The sequence below is a fragment of the Nanorana parkeri genome, unplaced genomic scaffold, assembly GCF_000935625.1.
Source record: "Nanorana parkeri isolate BGI_ZX_2015 unplaced genomic scaffold, ASM93562v1 scaffold137, whole genome shotgun sequence".
Lineage (NCBI taxonomy): Eukaryota > Metazoa > Chordata > Amphibia > Anura > Dicroglossidae > Nanorana > Nanorana parkeri.
Window position 1 is genome coordinate 632,695 of NW_017306405.1, and position 22,760 is coordinate 655,454.

Genomic DNA, 22,760 nt, shown 5'->3' on the forward strand with positions numbered 1-22,760 from the left:
AGAGAGAGAGAGAGAGAGAGAGAGAGAGAGAGATATCTATAGATATATATCGATATAGATATAGATATAGATATAGATATAGATATAGATATAGATATATATATCTCTTTCTCACATACATACATACATACATACATACATACATACATACATACACACACACACACACACAGGGCTTGAAAAATCCACTCGTCCGCTCGTCTGTGACGAGAGGACGGTGGAGCCCGACGAGCAGCTTCCCGGCAGGCCGGGAGCTATACATTCAAGTGATCGGGCGTCTAGAGAGCTGTCACTGCACTGTCCCGAGAACCGCTGTACCCGATGCGGCCGGGACCGGCACGGCTCTGTGACAGGAGATTAAAGGGAGTTCAGTATACGAACTCCCTTTGATCTCCTCTCAGTCCTCGAATGCAGGAAGTGATGTATGTTACATCAGTGCTTCTTAACGTGTGGGTCGCGACCCCATATGGGGTCCCGCAAGTGAACAGGGGGGTCGCGATCCGAGTACCCGGCCAGGACCGCCATCAGGGGGGTATGGCCGGTACTTGTGTGAGGGGCCCAGGCGGCTGAGGAGGTCTGGGCTCCAATCTAGATTGTTTTATTTCAGTTTAATGTATAATTTGCAGTGTAGTTTGCACAGGGGGTGTCGCGGCCCCCCCCTGTGCACTTGGTACCTTCCTGAGCACGTGTGCACAGGAAGGTTTTTTTGTTTTACATTGACTGAACTTTCTTTAACCCAGCAGCAGTGGAGCACAGCCGAATATTTGCCTTTTCCAGCAGTGGAGCACAGCTGCTGGACGTAAAGGTGGGGAGGGGGCTTAGTAGTACTGACTGACCGACACGGAGGGGGGGGGTATCTGGGAGGAGAGAGGGACGCTGAGGGGAGAGAGACACACACTGACCAACGCTGGAGAGAGACGCTGACAGACGTTGGGGGGGAGGGAGAGAGACACTGACTGGTGCTGGGGAAGGGAGAGAAGAGGAGAGAGACACTGACTGGTGCTGGGGAAGGGAGAGAAGAGGAGAGAGACACTGACTGGTGCTGGGGGGGAGAAGAGGAGAGAGACACCGACTTACGCTAGGGGAGTGGGGAGACACCGACCGATGTTGGGGTCCCTTAAAAATTTCCTCGGCCAAAAAGGGGTCACGAGTGGAGAAAGTTTAAGAAGGCCTGTGTTACATCACTTCCTGCATACAGTGTCACTTTCCAGCTACAGAAGCTGATGAAGCAGATCTCTGCTTCATCAGCTTCTCTGGGGGTCCCTAGGTGACATTAGGGGTCTTGGAGACCCCTGATGTCTCCATAAAGAGGACCAGTCATGTAAATTGGCTATCACATAGGGGGCTTCTTAGCCCCCCATGCAATTGCAATAAAGTTGTGTGTAAAAAAAAAAAAGTAATACAAAAATTAAAGCATAAAAAAAATGCCCCCGCTCCCCACATACACACGCAGATATGCATCGGGTGCGAAAACGACGATTATTGTGCTGCACATGTTACATAACGCTGGAGTGAGAGCAATAATTTTAGAGCCATTAATCACTGATAACACTAAACTGAGGAACAGTAAAAGCGTTTTAATCGTCGCCTATGGGCGTTTTTTGTGATTTTGCGAGCGCACACAATTTTAAGGCTTGACATGTTTGGTGTCCATTTACCCGACGTGACCCCGACTTTTATGTTTTACTAAAAATATGGGTAATAATAAATGTTTTATAACATAACGTAGGAAAACTGTTTTTTTTTTTAACATTTATGGTACTTGTTTCATTATATAGTTTAAAAAAAAATAACCCCCCGTGGTGATTATATACCTCCAAAAGAAAACTCTACCAGTCCCCACAAAATGTTAACATAAATTGCAAGGCTATAGTCCGGTCATGCTGACTGGTGAAATTTTTGACTGACTGGTAAAACACCATCAAATTTTTCAAGCCCTATGTATATAAGTATTAAAGTATTAGTATTAAAAATATTGCATATGAATAATCTGTAGTCTTCTGCTTAGTCAAGAGGTCGTCTTCTGTTCACACATCAGTCACTGTATGACTCTCAGCTGTGCTGAAAGAAGTACTTTTCTTACGGGCCTCACTGGGTCAGTTAAAGTGACATTAAACCCTTGGGTTTTTTTAAAATTTGAAATCAGTACTGTTTATGCCAATTTATTTAATAAGCTTTTTTTTTTTCTTTTTTTTTAAATTGCACCATTTAATTTATTTTCTGCAGCTTTCATATCTCCTTTGCCTAGCAGGTTGCAAAGGAGACACTCGTGCATGCTCGCTGAGCCGAGCTGTGCGCGTCCAATGACACACACCGTGTTCCGTAAGCCACTCCCACTGTGCCCGCCTCCTTACAATAATTTGACAGGCAGGTGCAGCAGCCTATTACTGCCCTGCCTTCAGTGGCCTCAGGATCCTTCCCCTCAACCCGGGACTTCAGGGACATAGCAGATCATCCAGGTGCTGGCAGCAGTGATGTGGACCCTAGGTAAGTGTTTTGGGTAGGGAGAGGGCATGGAAAGTTAGCAGGGTGCTATTTACCTTGATGCAGAGAATGCATTAAGGTAAAAAACAATTAGACTTTAGTACTGCTTTAATCGTCCTTTATCAGACAGCTTAGTCACATGATCGTACTAGCTGCTACGCAGTCCTTTTAAAAGTTACCACCTAGCAAACACAACATAAGCACCCAAAAAAAAAAATCTGAACTTTTTGTAGAAGCGCACAATATTTATTCCAGATGTCAAACTTCCATATCTAACAATCTTCATAACTATTTACCTTGCACCATCAGAACAGGAGCTGTAAGTAAAGTGCAGTGGTTTCAAAATGTTTTCTAAAAGAATCTTTGCGATAGGAACTCTGGAGACATCTGTGTATTCGATGCTAGATGGAAGCTTGCTGTTAATTAATAAGTACTGCGACCTATAGTATCCTATAAGGAAAAAACAAATATGGTGAGAAGTTGCAGTTGCTCTGGTTATATACAGTATATTGTGTGTATATTGTGTACAAATACTCACCTTTCTGAATCATGTAGTGCAAAATTTGTTCAACTAATGAAGCTACAGTTGTTGTATCTCCTAGGACAGGCAAATATGTGTTTTCTGCTGAAAAGACTTCCACCATTCTCATAGGTAGTGCAACATTGAGGCCGTCATCCTCACAATACTGCATTAGCCTACAATACAAAAATAAAATAGATGAATACATCTAGTTAATGAAACTAAAACATCACAGTCTGCGCGTTTTTTTAGCGGTTTCCAATGGACGCATATGCCTCCTAAAAACAGCCGCTATGGGACTGGGCTGTCTGGTTCATAAATTATACATAAATGTGTACCTGTAAGCTAGTACGTCCCTTCCCACAGATGGTCTTTATTTCCCCCCAGGATCCCCAAACCCCAAAGAAGCTCTATTATTTAATCTGAGATTATAGCTCGCATGGTGACTCTGTGTAGGGATTCCCGTACCTCCCTGCTGGTCTATAAGGCCACCCATCATACTTGATGACCATAGGGAATAAAAGGAGGCAGCCAAACGTGCCCATGCAAACTCTGGCGGCAATTTCCATTTGGGATTTGGTGCCCTTAGAACGAAACAAATAAATCTGCCTGCTGTGTCCTACAGTCAGTTTACAAACTGCGAGCAGCCCACCTGTCTCCTTTATATCCTTTAAACACACATAAGTTTTATATCCTGCATATGTGTGATTCGATCCAGCCACTTTTGTGATTCACACACACCTCTCATACTATATAGCCAGGTAGGTGGCAATGTTTTTCTCTATTACAGTTTAAGAATGCCAGGGCAAAAAAAAGCATATAGAAAAACATCTCTCCAATTAATGTTTCTCCATCTCTCCATGTTTTATTATTTTAAAGCTGAACTTGGGGCACATAAACTTTCATGTAAATATATATACCTCAATAGCCACAACAGGATATAATTCCATTTTGTGTGCACCACATGTCTTTGATAACACTCCAGGCTGCCTGCACAAACCTACAGAAAGGCAGATACAAGACCAGCCACTCTGCAGAAAGAGAGAAGCAGCATTGACTGGTCTTGATTACAGGAAGCTCCTTGCACAGAGGAAAAATACACAAACCTCACCAAGAATACACATGCCTCATCAATTCAGATAATATTTGCTTATCCTGCAGTTCATTTTTAAAGTACAGGGAAATACCTGATGATCTGCCAGAAATGCACCCAGCTCCCAAGTCCTTTTCTGGGCTGACAACATGCAGCATTTTTGTGGACTCAGCTGTGTCAATCCTGCCCAGAGCTCTTTTGCTAAACAATGGAATCAAACACTTTCTTCTTCAACTACTACATGATCTGTAGTACCAAGATAAGAACTAGGAGGGCTAATAAGGCTCCTTGATATAACAAGAGGTGTGCACAGGGCAGCCCTGAATTTCTTTTTTTGCACTTAACAGATATAACAGCACGCTTCCTATAGTAGATTTAACAGACCGAAAGGGAGCAAATAAGAGACATTCATTGTTCCGGTTTAAATACACTTAAAGGAATACAGGCAAGTCACCTCACATCCCCTAGCCTGCTGCATGAATAACAAAGAAGCATCACCATACTTGATTAGGTAATTCCTCTGCTTTTCCCTTCTGCAAGCAAGCTCCCGGTGCCTGGCATACATACTCTACCATAGGTCCTTGACAAGTTTCTTGTTTTATAGAAACAATGATTTAAATTGAATGTGCTGCTAAATAACAGAATCTAAATTGCTGTGTTTGTTCAATGTAAGAATGCCTACATAAACACAACAATCAAATCCCATATAAAAGATACCTACTTGCGTCATTGCCCCAAAATGGATATGGTTCCTTTAGTCTGAAGACAGAGATTCCCATTTTATAATAGCTTTTTATTCTACCTTCGCCTCTCCCCGCTACTGTTCCCCCTCTGTCTATTTTCACTTCATTTTCTTTTGCTCTCAGTTATGTTGTTTGAGGTTATATAGGTTCATATACACCAGTTATTCTGTGATAGCCCTTACTGGTGGATCTAATTAATATTGCTTGCTCCTAACAATTATTGGAAGAGTGGGCCTTATGGGGTAAGACCCTGGCACGTGACGATATGGGTCGGAGCTAAGGTGTAGTGTGACTTCTAGTGTACAGGAGAGATGAGACCAGTTGTAACCACCATTAGGGCGCTATGGCTGCACCATGATTGCAACGAAGATGTTTTATATTTGTGTAAATGATGGTGTGGCCTCATATGGTTTGTTTCTTTTGTTCCTTTTCTCATGAAAACATGGAAAATTGGTGGAATACATAAATAAAGAATTTACAAAAAAAAAAAAGAGAACAGGGAGGCTAAAGCTGGTATATACTGTTATATTTTCTTCGGTAAACCTGCTAGCTGAACGAAAAAAATATAACAGATTCCTCTAACCACGCTAAACAGCGTGAATGGGCGAGTCTCCCGCTGTGAGCTTTATATTCTGACAGTGGCCAAGGAATTTCCAACACATTCCTGCAGCAAAAGTGGATCTAATGATTGCCTTCTGTTGAGGGAACAGGGTCACAAACAGAAAGAATTCCAGCCGATTCAGCAGGAATAGTAAAAGAAATGTTTCATATAGGGATGCACAGATACCAGTGCCGATACTTGGCATTTTGACGAGAATTACCAGGCTTGCCGCTGTGACTGGGCCCTGGCATTCCTCCATATATAATATATACAGGGGGCCCATGGTTTACATCGGTTCAATTTGCTCGGATTCAAAATAGCAACCTTTTTTTGGGATTGTTGTAAATTAAAACCAAATATATAATGTATGTCAATGGGAAGTGAAGGAGTTAGGTTCCAGGCCTCTATCAAAATAAGGAATGGTTCTAAATAGAAACTATGTAACCTGAAAGCCATTAAATAATGTCAGTGGAAAGTGAGGAAGTTAGGTTCAAAGCCTCTCTCAAAATTGACATAAGTAACATAATACAGGTAAAAAAAATGTAAAGCTCCTTGTGTGAGCTCATGCAGCAGCTTTCAATATAATGTACCTGTATTTGATTACTTATGTCAATTTAAAGGTCTGGAACATAACTTCCCATTGACTTACAACCAATCCTTCAGGAACCTAACCACAGCGTAAATTGACGGCTACACATAGGTACGTACGTACTTATGCGTATATATACACAAGTCATACTTTAAAACAGGGATGCACAAATCCCAGGAGCCCCGTAGCCAATGCTCCTTAAAGATGACAGCTGCCACCTAACTTTTGAGTTTTTCTCTAGTCTAGTCTTGCAGCTGGAAAGGTATCAGAACTTGTACAAACTATAGTACTTAGTATCTAGGCATCCCTAGTTTTATACATTAAAGTGACACTAAACTCAGGAGTTAAATCTTAAAAATACATTCAAGTACCTTCACCATTAACAAAAATGTATCTTTTTTGTGTATCACTCAGCTGTAGATCCTCAAATCTGTGAATTGGTGTGAACACTGTCCTTCCTTCTGGAGGGGGGCTAATTTTGTTCCCCTGTGTGTGTTTTAAAGTAGTCACCTCTCCAAGCTCACTCCTGTGATGGACTACAATCTCAATACAAATTAGTAAACTAAATATGAGATTGTAGTCCAGCACAGGAGCGAGCTTGGAGCGGTGACTACTTCAACACACACAGGGAAAAGTAGCCACCATCCAGAAGGAAGGACAGTGTCAGTACCAATTCAGAAATGATTTGAGGATCTCCAGCCAAGTAATACACAAATAAGATACATTTTTGGTATTAGTTAGGGGGTACTTGAATACATTTTTTAGTGTCTGAGAACCGGTATATTTTAAGGCTGCAATGGAAAAAAAACTACACATCAATGAGTGCTTACTTTTTATTTAACACTTCAACAAGTCAGACACTGTGGTCACTGTTTACAGACCTGCAGAAAGAATATATGATCGTGAAGCACTTACCTGCAACATAATCCCAGCAGTCGTTTGATTTGATAAAGGCAAGTGAGTCTGTCTGGTCCAATCAGATGTTTTACAAACTGAGAGTTGTGTTTTATCAAGTTCTGACAAATCCATATCTATACAGAAAATACACACATATTAATACTTGGAGGCTTTTCACTATATCAAAGAAAAACTCAATAGCACACATTGATAGCAATTCTGTTGCCCAGAAGCCAAGAGGAGCAGTGAGACAGATTTTGCAACAAGCGTACTGAAAAGGTTACAACTACATAAATTCCTCCCTCAGCTTCACTAAAGTTGCATTGTGACAGAAAAAAACTGGATCCTGACCACTTCTTAACTGTGCGTCTGCTTACCATGAAAATCTCATCTACAGTACATGAGATACCCACATGCAGCCCTGGTGGCACCCACATGCAGCCCTGGTGGCACCCGAATGCAGCCCTGCGGAGACAGCATACAGCCCTGTATTGCTGGGATTTGTAGTCCTCTATAGTTGATGGTATTCTGCTTTGCTGTATAATGGGATTGCTGAGATTTGTAGTCCTCTATAGCAGATGCCTTTCTGCATTACTGTATAATGTATTGTTAGGATTTGTAGTCCTCTATAGCTGGTGGTATTCTGCAGTGCTGCATAATGTATTGCTTGGATTTGTAGTCCCTCTACAAGTCAGTGGCAGAACTACCAGGGATGCAGCTGTGACTGGTCCATGGTGCTCAAGCACTGTCCTAAAATAGTCTGTATTGTTTTAGAAAAATGTCACATGTCACTTTAACAAAAAGTATCGGTAATTGGTATCGGCAAGTTCTTGAGAAACAGAACTTGGTCTTGAAAAAATGGTATCGGTGCATCCCTACTCTATCCTTGCTGTTTAGCGTGGATGGGGGAACCCAATGGTTTCTCAAATTCAGCCCACTGGGCTGAATGAGAAAAATCTAACAGCGTACGTTCAGCCTTAAGGTGGCAATACACTGCAAATCTTGACAAACCTGTCGAAATTCGCACAGGGGCTGTCAGCACCCATTCTGCTGGCATTCCTCAATCAGCTAACTGAATGAGCCGGTCGGAAAATCTACAAACAAAACAGAGCGGAGAGCCAATGAGCTGTCGGCTTTGTACGGGTATTATGCCCTCGGACGCTGTCAGAATACAATGAAGACAGCGGGAGATTCCTTAATCAATGCTCATAAGCGTTGATGGAGGAATCTGTTACATTGTATTTGTTCAGCCCGCAGGTTGAATGAAGAAAATATAATGCATGGCCAGCTTTAGTCACAGGCATGCCCTTACATCCCCTAATTCAAAGCACATAGCTCAGTGGCCTCTACAAAGGGAGATCTTTTGGAATGTGGGAACATGCCACAACTACTACTTGAGCTAAAGGTTGATATTTGCACACATCATGTGCTAAAGTTCAGGAGGTGCCAGGGAAGCAAGGCAAACTTTGTCTATTATTATTATTAAGCAATATTAGTCTACTAACTATTTTCCACCAACGGATTTTCCTTAGAATGCAAGCAATAAACAATGACTCTTACCAAACGCTTTGAATCCTGATTCTGTCTGTAGAAGAAGAGCAGTTTCCGCACTAGCAGGGTCAAGGTGTGTCCATCTACAGAGCTTCCACTGGAAGATGCCAAATTAACGCAGTAATCAAACTCACTTCTTTGGATAGAGTACTTTACAGGGGGGAAAGAAAAGAGAGCAATTTAAGACAATGCGATAAAAAAGCATGTGGCCAAGAAAGGCTTCATAAACTGCGGCCAAGGTTTGTAGAGCAGGGTATCTATTCATCCAAGCCCGATGCTCCCTTAGAGATATTTCCCCTCACTTCCTGTCCTCATGACCACTGCTAGGACAGGAGGCAAGAAGAAATCTAGCCAGTGAACAAAGAGACAATAAAAGCCTGACAAGTTCTAATTCCTTTCTATTCTACAAAAAAAGTTTTGGCTGAAGTTTAATTTGACATTATGGAGCAGATGATATGATTTTTACTAGCTGCACTGACAGAATATCCGTACACTACAGATCACGTCTACTTTCACTTTTACTCTGACTGTACCTTCGATTTCAGAAGAAGGATAAACAGAAACGTAAAAGGAAACCTGTGCACAGAATAAACATCACTTCTGTACTACAGGTTTCCTTCAGAAAACTAAAACCTCCCTATATAAAGCTGGCCTTACACTATACAATCTGGTTGTATAAGCCCTACACAATCTTACTGTGATAGGGATTACAGTACAAGTATACATATTTTATACCTGGCCGGCCCATGGGGATCCTGCAAAACACTGTAGTAACCCAAGCTACTATAGAGCTTTACATCGATCTTTCGGGTCCTGTGCTGCGCTAGGCTAAGCAACTTCCCGACTGCTAAGAAAACACAGAGGGTCGTTAGCTCAGCATAGCAGCTATTCAGCAAGTGCCATGTATTTTGATCATTGAATACTAGGCATTATCTGATTGGACAAGGAGCAGATCATGATGTCACTTCCCCTCGTCCAATGAAAATACTAGGCATTCACTGAATGGTGATTGAAGGACCCTCTATGTCTTCACAGCAGAGGGGAAGACACTCGGCAGAACGCCATACAGCGCCCAGGAAAATCGATGTAAAGCATTTTGCATATATCTACGGCTTGCTAGCAGTAGATATATGCAAAAACACGCGGGGGTTTAAACACCCTTTAAGACAGTCTAGTTGCCTTGTGGTTCATCACATTTTGTATCACATTACAGGCATTGATAACTGAAACAACATGACACGGTATAAGACATACTTGCTGTTTTCTGTCCCTGTAGCCTCTTATGAAGGATTGGATGATTATTGCATTCTTTAACCTTCTCCTCTCTTCCTATAAAACAACAAAGTACAAATAATATGACACAATCCCTGGAATTCATAAAGCGTGTTGCAGATACTCTAGAAATCGGTCTTGCGGTAGTGTGACAAATGGCGGAACTTGCGACAGATGCACGTGCGTGTCGGTAATGTGTATAGGAATGTATCACAACTCTGCCAAAGCTGTCAGAGGCATCTCTCCTGCGAAGTGGGCAAGTTTTACAGGCAGAGCATCTATTTGGAGAAGTTGGAAGTGTAATGGAAATGTATCACATACAGTATCAGTTCCACAGAACGTAAAGACAAATTTTTATGCAAAATTGTCTAAAAGATGGGAAACAATAATTCCATGGAAAACATCTTATTTCCCCCACTTTACCCATCACCCCTATGGGTCCGTTCACACTGGGTCTGTGTATGAACAGGGGGAGAAAGAGAAAAGGGGAAAGAGAAAAGGGGAAAGAGAAAAGGGGAAAGAGAATAAATGGGATTTACAGACTATACATAGAAAACATTAACAAAATAAGGTTTAAAGGAGAATTATGGGGTGAGTGAAAAAACTCATCCCCATAATTCAAGGCCGCTATATACTGAGTTTTGGGTCACCGGAGACATTAGTATACGTCCTCCTGTGACCCCAAAGAGAATTATGGCCAAAAATGATTAGGCCACAGTTCTCCTGGAAAGAAAAAAATTAATAAATAAAATTCCTCTAAGTCGCCAAGCATTCAGATCTTACAAGTTTGGCCAAATGTATTTATGATCTGATCTTTAAAAGAAAAAAAGAAGGCAGACACTAACTGATCCTAAATATAAAGAAACAAAGTAGTGAACTTCAGCTTAAAAATGGCAGCTTCAGGGTGGCACAATGGTGATTACTACTCAAACAACACACTTCAGACCGATCCACACACGAGTGTGGATAACGGAAACTCATTATTTACTTTCACTTGGAACTATCTTTGACCTAATCTGATCATTGTTGTAGCTCGGCACATCTAGTTATTCATTTTTCACATATACACACTCACAGTGGGTGTACATTTCAGTGCCTTGTAGCCGTTAGCTTGCTTATTGGCGCAGTTCATTTTCTATATTTACTATCTTTGACCTACCTCCCTCTTTCGCCGTTCTTCCTGGGTACGATGTAGAAGGGATGCTTTCTCTTCCTGAAAGACAATGATGTCAGCGTTTAATAAATGGTCTACATGATTCCTAACTATCTATTTTCATTGCAACAGTTATACAGATTCATTTTCTCATTGGTTCAGCAGATTCATGTTTCAGACCTTCTTGCTGAATGCTGTAATATTGAGGATAGGTTCACACTGGTGATATGTGACCGCACGGCAATCATGCACAAAACCACGTGGATGGCAGTGCGGTCACGGAATTACCCACCACCGCCGATCGCGCTGGAGGTGCCATTATTTTCTAATGGCACCCGTCGCGCCGGGCAGATCGTGCAGTTTCCTGCCATGATACCATAGAACACGATTGCGGCAAAAAAATACATGTACCTTTTTTTAGCGATTGCCACGCAGATGTAACCCCATTGCAATCAATGGGGCCTGCGTGGCAACTGCTGTGTGCACCCGCACATGATCGCTCAGTCCCGGGACGCTTTTTCCCTGGGATCGCTGACGTGTGAACCTAGCCTCAGGACAGGAAGGGAGGGAAATGTCCCCAACAGGACACAAACAACAAACAAACAATTGCAGATGTTTGAACTCTTCCTTTCTCCTTTGAAAACTAAAAACAAAAAAGTTTTGCCTCTACATACAAACTGTAGTAGAAAAAAAAGTGAGGTCAACGGTCATACCATGATATCTGGCAGTGGGCCAGGTTTGGAAGACTAGCTGAACATAATTATAAGTCCTTTGGCTTGTAAAGCGGTTTACATAGAAGTATTTAAAGTGATATTAAAGTCAAAATGTTTTTAAGCCATTGACATTAAATCACTTACAATGGATGCTGCTCCTTCGTGTTTAAAAGTTTCCTGCAGAATCAGCTGGTCCCCTGAACACTGGTCCTGATTTAGTGCGGCTCCTATCTTTTGCAGGATCCTATTAAGCCACCCTTGTGTGTGCTAGTAAGCTGTGCGTGTCTCTGTAAACACACAGGCACAGCAAGGCACTCCCCTGTTCCTTGCTCCTCCCTTCTCCATGCTAGTAGATAGGTGGCTGCTGGAGACTGCTCTGTCCCTTGTGATCTTGTACTGGACAGGAAGTTCAGGGAAGCTGAGCTGAGAGAGTTGCAGCTGTTTGGAAACATGAGGCTTTTAAGTGCTCGGGCAAAAATGTAAAGAAATACTTTGTGGATGATGTATATTATTTTTGATCTGAATTCATTATTGAAAAAAAGTTTGCCACTACTTTAAATGTTTAAGGCTAGGTTCACACCTGCACTACACCGCACAACACCTGGTATGTGTGTCCCGGGACATGGGATCCTGCACAATGCTGGCAGCGATTGCCGCACGGCCCCATTGATTTCCATGGGGTAACATCTGCGCGGCAATGGCAGAAAAAGGTACTTTGCCGTGCGGATGTCACCCCAATGAAATCAATGGGGCCGCACGGCAATCGCTGCCTGCATTGTGCGTCCCAGGTGTTGTGCGGTGTAGCTCAGGTGTGAGCCTAGCCTCAATGTCGCTCAGCTCAAATCAACGCTGAAAAAGCTTGTAGTTCAGTGTGAATGGGGTTTTATCTGTAGTTCAGCATGCTAGATTGTAAGCTCTCCTGAGCAGGGCCCCCCTAACACTGTTGTACTGTATTGTAACTGTATTGTCTCCCGCATTTTGTACCGTGCTGTATAATAATAATAATTAGAAGACTGAGTGGGCAGACTGTAGCACATTGGTATTGCCCCCAAGGATGGCATTACCACTACACTGAATGATCACACTTCTTTCCTGGAATTCCTCTATAATTTCTACAAAAGACAAAGTTACAGGGACAATGCTATGAACCCGGACTAACAGAAATCCTCCAGTGAGCTCTCAATGTAAGGGATTCATGAGGTTTCATCCCGATATGATAGAAGTGGAATATGTTAAAAAGTGAGAAGAAGGCGCCAACAAGAGCTTACATCAGCCAGAGAAATGGCTGCTTCTAGCACATGGCCTAATTGCATGTTTTGTCTTCCTCCGGAGAGGTCTGCTCTGTAAATGATAGTGTGCACCGCGACATTAATGTGAGCAGGAGATGGAAAGAACTGAAAATGGATTCCTGCCTCCAGAAAATGTATGAATTGTGCTGGAATATTGAATCAAATAATTACCACTAAATACACCCGCATTCCCTCTGTTAGTTAATCACGCCGGCTTCCTGAAAATACAGCTTTATGGGAACTGTAATAGACTCCAGACGCCGGGCAATACATTTCTTTTACTTACAGAGGAGTTATTTCAGACACTTCACATTCCCCGTTATTACTGCAAAAGCAATTTGTCAAATGACTGACACTTCACCATGTAGCTAGCAAACATGGCCGCCCCCATGTACATCGTTTTAAAGAAGAGCTCTGGGCAAACGTTTTATTAACCCTTGCAGTGGGGCTGCCCCCACACTGCAAAGATTAACTACTCGCTTTGGTCTAGGGAGGAAAATAACAAAAGTTATACTCACCTGATCTTCAGAGCCAGCTTGCTCTTAGACTGGTTCCTGGAGCCTTTCTCGTATCAGTCTAAGGTCCCAGAGTCATCATGTACTATACACAGTGCATAGGAGGCAAGGACACAGAGGAACATGCCGGCTAGGTTCACACCTAGGCGATTCAGATGCCGAGCTGTTCTCGCGTGTTTTCTATTGCGCGACTTTTCATTGTAAACCGCACGGTTGTCGCACGTTTTTTAATGCATAAAGATGTCTATGGGACCCAAACCGCGCGACAACCACCCGAAAAATAGCTCCTGCACCTTTTCACGCGACAAACAGCAAAGGTGTGAGCAGCCTCCATTGACTTCAATGCAAATCTGTGGTTTGCGCAATAAATCGCCTAGGTGTGCACCGGCCCTCCATTACAGCGCTGGAGGAGGAATCTGGCTTCAGGGAGCGCAGTCACAGCCGGACGGCTCTGAGGATACGGTGAGTATAACTTATTTACCTCCCTAGTTCAACACAAGCAGTTAGCCCTTGCAGTATGGAAAGAGCCCCATTGCAGGGATTTATAAGAATTCTGCTCGCAGTTCTTCTTTAAAGGCTTTATTTATTTTTGGGATCATGTTTAATGTTACAGCGATATTTACATATAACAGAAAAACATGGTCACATTCTCCAGCCCCCCTTTCCTGAACCTCTGGAGCAGTGTGTAGTTTTTAAATTAAAAAAATCATCCATTTACACCAGGAGTGGGGAATCTCTGGCCCTCCAGGTGTCGTAAAACTACAAATCCCAAGATGCATCTGTCTCTGGGATCCATGTCATTGAAACGTGTGGAATTAGATTATAGAGAATTGAAGATACCCTTTAAAGGCTCCTTATGTACAAGTCTGCAAAAAACGTTTCCCCCCCTACGTGAAAATCCTTACAAGCAAATCCCAATATAACCATTATCTGCACACAATATAGAACGTATTCATCAAAGAGTTAAAACGTTCGTTTGTATAAGCCGGCAGAAAATATCTTCACGTCGGCAGACACCTGTTCATCATCACCACATACTGATCATAACAAGCTCCTGGCTATATTTGTGCTACCTCTGCCCTGTATTTGGAACAATGCCTGCTTCCAGGGAATAGTGTCACTGGGTGGAAAGTACCAGGACACAGTTCCATATAAACAGTAGCTGGAAAACGCACGTCATTAGAGCCGTGCTCACATTTCACTTTCACTTCACATACCTTCACTGGGAATACAGTACCAGGAATAACGAATGGCAAAGATGCCAGAACTTCTCCTAAAGGCCAATATATTATATTATTTTCAGAAGCATTAGATACACTTGAAGTGCATGCATGCTCGAGTCTCACTAGAACACCTCCAGCTATTTATTACCTCTCACAGAGATCACTGTATACCCCTTGGCAATGTCTTCATCTGCTTCTCTCTCCAGAAGGATGGAGCCATCTTTGTGCAGGCACAGTCACTATCTACAGCACTTCCTGAACTGAGATCCTGGCTCAGAGATGACACGATCATGTAAATCCTGCACAGTTCTTGATTGTGTTCACAAATGTGTGGCACTGATCAGCCCCCTGCTGCAGGATCTCACCTTGCGAATTGCTACAAAGTAATTATGTTGCAGTCTGATAGCTTGGGGAGAGCGGACTGAGGGAATGCTTCTTCTTTCAGCCTGCAGCAAACTCGTGACATCATAGTAACTAGGTTGGACCTCAAGGACTGCTTTTTAATTGTAAAAGGTAGATCTTACCTTATGCTGTACAGCACTGAATACTTTGACATGTCAAAAATGTATCAGGCCACTTTTCCTTCAGGGCTTGTTCACACCGAATGCGGTGCGTTCCAGAGCAGTAGCTGCTGGAACGCACCGCAATCCCTCACAAAACTTCCCCCTGCGTTCTGGGACGGGAGCGGGCGTGGCGGTGCATTGAATTCAATGGCACCACTTCCACACCCAACCCCCCAAAGTGCGATCGAACACGTGGCAAAACTTTGCCTGCGTTCCGTTCCACTGCAAACGCAAAAAATGCTGCTTGCTCTAGTAGTTTATAGAATGTATATTGTTGAACTTTTGGCTTAGCTTACAGGAAGTGACTAGGACACTGACCGGAAGTCACTACATTTCTTGCAAGATCAACAGGTATTCATTGCACTTGCTAAAAATGTTCTTAACCTGAAAACTGAAGACTAATGCAGGCATGGGTGTGGAAATTTTGGAAAAAACTACTTGCCCCAAGGCAGAGCCGTAGCTAGCTCCTTTTGCGCCCGAGGCAAGAATGGAAAATTGTGCCCCCAACAGACGTGTGCGGTATGTGACATCATGCAACCCGCCTCCAGAATGGCGGTGCTCATGCACAGAATGCACTGGTGGCCAAATCCAAAATATCATAAACATTTGTTTAGTTTGACAAAACTAATGGCAACATTTTTGTTTCCATTCATTTCGTCCGAAACAAATTTTTTGTCTTTTATGTCTAGAATTTACCCTTTAGGGTTGGTGCAGACTTGGGGATTCGTGTGCGGTTGCATACAGCGATTGCGTCCGCATGTATGGGGTTATATCTGCGTGGCAATCGCTGAGAAAAAAGGTAGATGTACCTATTTTCACGACATGCACCGCGCAGTGTTTTCAACCGTGATCGCTTGAGATCGTCCGGGCGGTATTGCAGCAGGAAAACGCGCAATCTGCCTTACACGACTGGGGTGCCATTAGAAAATAATGGTACTGACAGCACGATCGGCGGTGGTGTGCGAATCCGTGACCACCCAGTCATACGCTCGGTTTCGTGCACGATGACCGGGCAGTGCCGGATCACACACCACTGCCGATCGTGCTGGCAGTGCCATCATTTTCTAATGGCACCCCAGTCATGCCAGGCAGATTGCGCGTTTTCCGGCTGCAATACCGCCCTGCCCGTGCGGTTGCACGCGATTGCAGTTGAAAACACTGCGCGTTTATTCGCATGCAGATGGGGGACTGTCCCCAGCTCTCAGTCCCCGCCCCCCGCTCGCAGCGCCGCTCTCGGCGCTCAAAGAAAACCAGCCCTGCTACTTGTCCGTAGCAGGGCTAAAACAGTGCAAAAACCACTTGCCCCGGCGCCCGGAACTACATGTCCCGGGCGTCGGGCGATACGAATTCCACACCCCTGTGCAGCCACTACAAATAAGGACGACAGGCTGCAATATAATACAATTGTGTTCTTGGGTTTAAATGTCCTTAACCTGCCGCTCTAGTCTCTAAAGCCTGTCTCCTCCTACGCTGTAGCATTGCACCGTTCCACAGCGTCCTCACGTCTATACACCTTGTATAGAACGTGATGATTTATAGTACCTTAGACTGCTGCAGAGTAGCAGGAGAGAGGCTGGAAGGACCGGTCTAAGAGCAAGCGGCTCCGCGGTTCAGGTGAGTATAACCTTTATTTTTTATTAGCACCCAGACAACAAAAACAAAGGTAACCATAGCAGTGCAGGGGTAGCCCCACTGCAAGGGTTAAAGTGACATTAAACCCTCAGATTTTTTAACATAAAACAATACTGTAATGTGCGCCTTACTGTAATCCATGGTTGTTTCCCTTCTCTTTGCTGCTCTTCCTTTTAAATCTGTATCTCTTCTCATGCTGGGCAGAACTTCTGTTTTGCAGCAGACTGCCTTGTCTCAGGAATGGATACATGGTGTCTGTGTGAAGGTTCACAACCTGAGCCAGCACTACAGGAAGAGGCACTCAGCTGTAAAGGGAAGTTCTGCCCAGCATGAGAAGACATGAGGATTTAAAAGGAAGAGCAGCAAAGAGAAGAGAAACTACCATGGATTACAGTAAGGCACACATTACAGTATTGGTTTATGTTAAAAAAATGTCACTTTAATAAAGATATTGCTTTAAAGGACATTTACTATAAAATACTTACATAAATACTTACATTTCCTTAACAAAAAAGCTCTGCTGAAAGCTTCTTCCTGTGCGGTCACGTGACAAAAGACCAAATGCTGGCACAAATAATTATCTACCAGACCTCTTTTCATCAACCGATCAGGTCGATCACATGACTGTCACTTGAACACACTCCTGTTGCTATTAGAAGCATTCAGCATTCACAAAAGCCCATCCGCTAAAATGCTGCATTTCAGTAGGCAGGCTAGTGCATTGTGCGTTGTATCGCGCTCTGCTGGAGCGGTTTACATTATTTACTTGCAACTTTATTGGTAGTGTACAATGTGGACACTCCATTCAGATCTGCGAACAACAGTGCAGTGCGCTGAGAAATTTTGCATCATGCTGCATTTTTCTGCAACGTTTCACCCACCACACATTGTAGTGTGAACTGGGCTCATAGAAAACAATTGTTTGTTTGTTTGTTTTTATGTCCTGGAGGTGACCGGTTCTGATTCAGTGCAGCAAAACGCAGGTCACGGCTATATTTTCCAGACCAGAACAGTAACGTGGTGCATTAGGTTTAGACAGGATTTTGCCGTGATTTTGACACTTTTTTTTGGTCAAGGTGGGCTTTTCGGGTGCAGCCCTGTGCGTTTGCATACGGTCTTGATGCGTTCCAAGGCATTCCAGACCAGAGTACAAGCAGTATTTTTTTTTGTCTGGACCAGAACGGACTGCGCCAGTGTGAACAGAGCCCAGAAATACCATTGGGATGATTTTTTGATCCGGGAACAAACTGTTCTGGTCTGGACATGATCCAGACATGGTGCGAACAAACCTTAGACCTGTTGCCTTGTTCTAGATTGCACGCTTTGTGGTTAGCCTTAGGGAAGAAAAAGAAAAGTGTGTAGTGACAACTGTCTTTACCTTTCTGCTTGCTCCTCCCAGTGAGACCTTCGGTCTGGTTTTGAAGTCTCCCTCAAAGCTGAACATGGCTGTAATTTATCCCATCTAGAACATGGAATGAATCTGGCGGGTTACTGGAAGGATAAAGAAAAGGAGACAGATTTTATTATCATACATTTATACAGTGTCGGCACAACCCACAGCTCTGTATGAAGCAAGCAGGGACAAGAACAAGGACATTTAAAGGGAACTTGTCAGTATAAGAGTCAGGCAGCTGCCCTATCTCACTAGTGAAGTGGTGAGCTACAGGCTGTTGTTTATCCATCCTTCACTATGTTGTAAATTACTCATCCAGAATAAGAACAGATACTTCACTGACTTCCTACTTGTTTGCTTGTTCCAGGTCAATAGGTTGCCAAGTAGTGAAACATGGACCAGGATGACAGCCACACAGCTTGCACCGACATAAACATGCCAGCAAATGACACTCCCGTGTTGTCATTCTGATAGATTCTGTTTAAAATACACATAAAACTCAAACTTTTGTCAATTTTGGATAGAGGACAGAATGGTAAAAACCTCAGTCAGGCTAGTGTCCCAGCGAGGAGATATCCCTTCACTTCCTGTCCTAGATACACAGGAGGAAGTCAGAGAAGTTCTCCTGAAAGCGAGGGGATATCCCCTGATAAGTAGGATATATACTAGGGATGCACCGATACCAGTTTTCCGGTATCGAGTGCCGATATACTTTTTCCAGTACACGCCGATACTGAACACCGATACCGATAATGGAAGTCCCATTAAGGAAGCCAGGCAAGCTCCAGTCAGGCATTATGGTCAGCAGCTGGTGGCCGCTGTTAGATTATAATGCAGACAGCGGGGGAGCTATCCATCCATACTGTTCAGCGTGGATGGAGGAATCTGTTCTATTTTTGTTTGTTCAGCCCGCAAGTTGAATGAATAAACTAGAACCGTGCTTTAGACAGTTCTCACCAGAGCAGGTGTCCCCATTAGAAGATGTCTGCTTTGATCCTGTTTTGGTGACAATTTAGCATTTTTGGATGTTCCATCATTCTCTATATCAGAGACAATGGTCACAGGACCAATAACGAGGATGAATCTTCCCAGCAGACACACAAACAGCAATGAAAACATTGGGGCGGTGATGGGTAGACTCAAATCTTTACCCGTCAAAGTCAATGGTTAAGCCTTAAAGGAGAACTATGGGGTCAGTGTTTTTCCCCATAGTTCTCCTTAGGGTAACGGGAGGACACAAACTAGCGTCCTCCCGTTTTCCCGTGACGCCACGTGCGACCGCTTCTACTGTCTGGTCGCACGTCTTTTGTCTAAGGAGCATGCTAGAAAACCAGACGAAAATCTTATGATTTTCGGCTGGTTTGAATGATGCTCGGGAGACAAATGCCGAATAGGCCGGTGTGCCACGCGCACACTGCCCGTTCAGCATTGCAGCCATCGGAAGCCCGTCCCCCCAGGGGCGGGCTTGCGATGATCGCAAGTACGATCTGCCTGTCCAAGATAGGCAGATCGTACGGTTTTTTAATTACTTTACAACCATCGCAAGACTAAGGTCTTGCGATGGTTGTAAAGTGTATGGCCACCTTTATGGCTGGTGTCCAGCTGCTTTATACAAAGGGGTCACCAAAACTGAGAAATCCACAAGTGACTGAGCTAAAAAAAAAGTGCCAAGTGGTCTTCTGAAATAAATAAATAACAGGCGCATGCACATGGTGTAAGAAAAAAAACGTATAATTTTTGTTTGCGTTGGAGCCGGTATAAGAATTGCAACAACAATGGATCACGGGTGCAATGCTCTACCTCCTGCAGACTATTTCTCCAGGTACAGACCTTTAGTTATGGGGCTGGAGGAAAGTAATCAATGGACTACAAATGGGGTGAGGTCAACGTACTTGTAATCTATTTGGGACTGCAAATCTCTCTGGCACTGTGGCAGATAGGATCTGTAGTCTCTCTGTTCACAGATCCTGTGCTTGGTTCTGTGTGGATGATATTTGGTGACCGTGGTCTGCAGCAGGTACAGGATGGCTCTCCGTGTGTCTCTGGTGGATGTTAGCAGTCGGGGAAAGGTCTGTGCAGTCATTTGTAGCTCAGTCACTGACTGATTGACCTTTGGCAGCTTTTGAAGCCAGCTACAGAGCGGCCATTACCCAACACAGCGGCCGGTGACAACAATCTGCAGAAGAATAGACAATCATTGAAGTTCTGTAACCAGCTACAAATCGCCAAATAACATGCTGCTGTGACCTGGCTAAGCTCCCGGCCATTATCTTCCATGTATAGCCCACCACAGAAGGCATCATATCAAGGAGAGACAACACAGGTCATCAGTCACTGCATTCACATAGCTGGGATTTTATTGTGACGTTAAAGCTGAACTCCAGACACAAAACCTTCAATGTAAACATAATCCTCAATAGCCACAAAGGATATAAATCCACCCGGTGTGCACCACATGCCTGTGCAAAGCCCCATATTACCTTGTCATGCATCAGTGACATCATGACTGTGCTGTACATAACCTGTGCAGACAACAGAGCTGTGCGAGGGGCGCAGCAAGCCCCACCCACTACAGGCTGCCTGCAGATAACTACAGTAGGGGGCGGAGACAAGACCAGTCACCCTGCACAAGAAGAGAGAGCAGCCATGACTGGTCTTTATTACAGGGAAAGTTTCATGTGTGCAGAGATCTGGAAGGAATACACAAAGCCCACCAAGATTCAAGGAAGAATACAGGATTCCTGTATGAAAATAATATTTGCTTATCACGGAGTTCAGCTTTAAAAAGGAGAACTATGAGGTGAGTGATTTCCACTCATCCTCATAGCCGGCGTGTGGCAATTAAACCGTCTATCGATCGGGAAGTGAATGAACACATACCGACCCTCGCTCACTTCCAGATCATCTCCCTGCAGAGAGCCGTGACTGTCAGTCCAGCCTCCCCGCAAGGATTCCCCCCTCCCCTCTCCTTCAGCGCTGACTGGAGGAAAGGAGGAGGGAGGGGCGGGCACAGCTGACTGCCTCTAGATAGGCAGAGCCAGCTGTCACTCACACAGCTGGGTGGATCTTGACAGCATTGTCAGGATCCGTCCCGGTTGCGGCGCCCACAGTATATCATGGCAATATCTTGCGATATACTGAGCTTTGGGTCATGGGAGGAGGTTAGTATATGTCCTCCTGTGACCCTGAAGAGAACTATGGGGGAAAAAACACTTACCCCATAGTTCTCTTTTAATGACAGATTGTGAATCAGGTTCCCACAAAGCCAATATCTCAGCTCTTAGTAAATACTGGGAAGCTGCATGAGCCACATTTCTCTCTCAGGGTCTCTCGTCACCAGATCTCCCTGCCATTATTGCCAGATCTGAAGACTCACTCCTCCAGCTGCACTTATGCATAATAACATTACAAAGAGAGCGAGAGGTGATCAGAGCTGGGGAGTCTGGGAGATCTGTCCCCCTGAACCTTCAAGGAATAAAAGGGGCTGGCAAGTGATTCAAACCATCACCACAATGAAGGATTTTGTAAACAAAACGTACAGGGCCACCAAGCCTGGGACTAGCCCTGGAGATCAGTTGACAGTAATGGGTGGCATCATGCAAGATCACAATAGTCCACTTGGATTGTGGGGCACTGCAACAAAGAACAAAGGCTGGCGCACGAGTGACGTCACCTGCATGACATCACCAGCCCTGGCTGCTTCCTGTGAGCAGTGGGAGGGCAGATGAGGGGAATGGTGGCTCCCTGGGATTCCTCTGTCACACATGACTCAGCAGTAGTGATAGGTGACAAGGAAAAGGTTTACACTGGGCGACATTTCGAAAAGTATCACACACGCCAGCTGCCATTCTTCAGGACACCGGCTCCCCCGTTTCCGGCCTCCTTCCCGCCCCCCTCCGACCTATGACAGGTGACTCGTTACCTGGGAGCTCACACCGGGCACCACTCAGCAACAAAAACAGCAGCCGCTCCGGACATTTGCCTTGACAACGGAAGTCCCGCCCCCAGCAACCCGGCTCCATCGACAGTCACGATTGGCTGCAACCGGCATGTCGGCTGCGCCTCTGAGTGGTGACAGCGTGCGCCAATCGAACCTGCTTTTTGCTGCGTACTGACGTCATTGACAGAACCTGTCACACGGCTATATTGTGTCAATGGTTAATAAAGCTTGTTTGAAACGATAAAAAAAAAACCGTAAGGAGGAGAGCAGAGCTTTGTGCCACTGGGGGTGTTGTAGTGGTGGCTGAGGAGTGCTGGGATGGAATGTTCAGTGTGCAGTGCAAAATCATTCATGTATAGCTAAATCCATTTTTTAAAATTTCGGATAGAGTAGAGGAGGGGTTAAATCACTGTCAGTTTTTTTCCATGTTTAGTTATTATGCAGATTTCCCATAACTTTAAGGTGGCCATACACTGTACAACCATCGCAAGACCTTCGTCTTGCGATGGTTGTAAAGTGATTTAAAAAACGTACGATCTGCCCATCTTGGACAGGCAGATCGTACTCTCGATCATGCAAGCCCGCCCCC

At 44.2% G+C, this 22,760-nt stretch overlaps 1 protein-coding gene across 1 annotated transcript in view; it reads right to left on the minus strand.

The window, feature by feature from the left end:
• The window catches only part of UBE3C (ubiquitin protein ligase E3C), a 97,245-nt gene extending 74,941 nt beyond the window's left edge, over window positions 1–22,304 (minus strand). The window contains exons 1-8 of the mRNA XM_018554000.1: window positions 22,154–22,304; window positions 18,217–18,329; window positions 10,910–10,963; window positions 9,733–9,807; window positions 8,488–8,628; window positions 6,946–7,061; window positions 3,023–3,180; window positions 2,781–2,934 (exon numbers count right to left, since the gene is read on the minus strand). Coding sequence (XP_018409502.1) covers window positions 2,781–2,934; window positions 3,023–3,180; window positions 6,946–7,061; window positions 8,488–8,628; window positions 9,733–9,807; window positions 10,910–10,963; window positions 18,217–18,282 — 764 coding nt within the window. The 5' untranslated portion in view covers window positions 18,283–18,329; window positions 22,154–22,304. The remainder of the gene's footprint in view (window positions 1–2,780; window positions 2,935–3,022; window positions 3,181–6,945; window positions 7,062–8,487; window positions 8,629–9,732; window positions 9,808–10,909; window positions 10,964–18,216; window positions 18,330–22,153) is intronic.
• Between the last annotated feature and the right edge of the window lie 456 nt (window positions 22,305–22,760).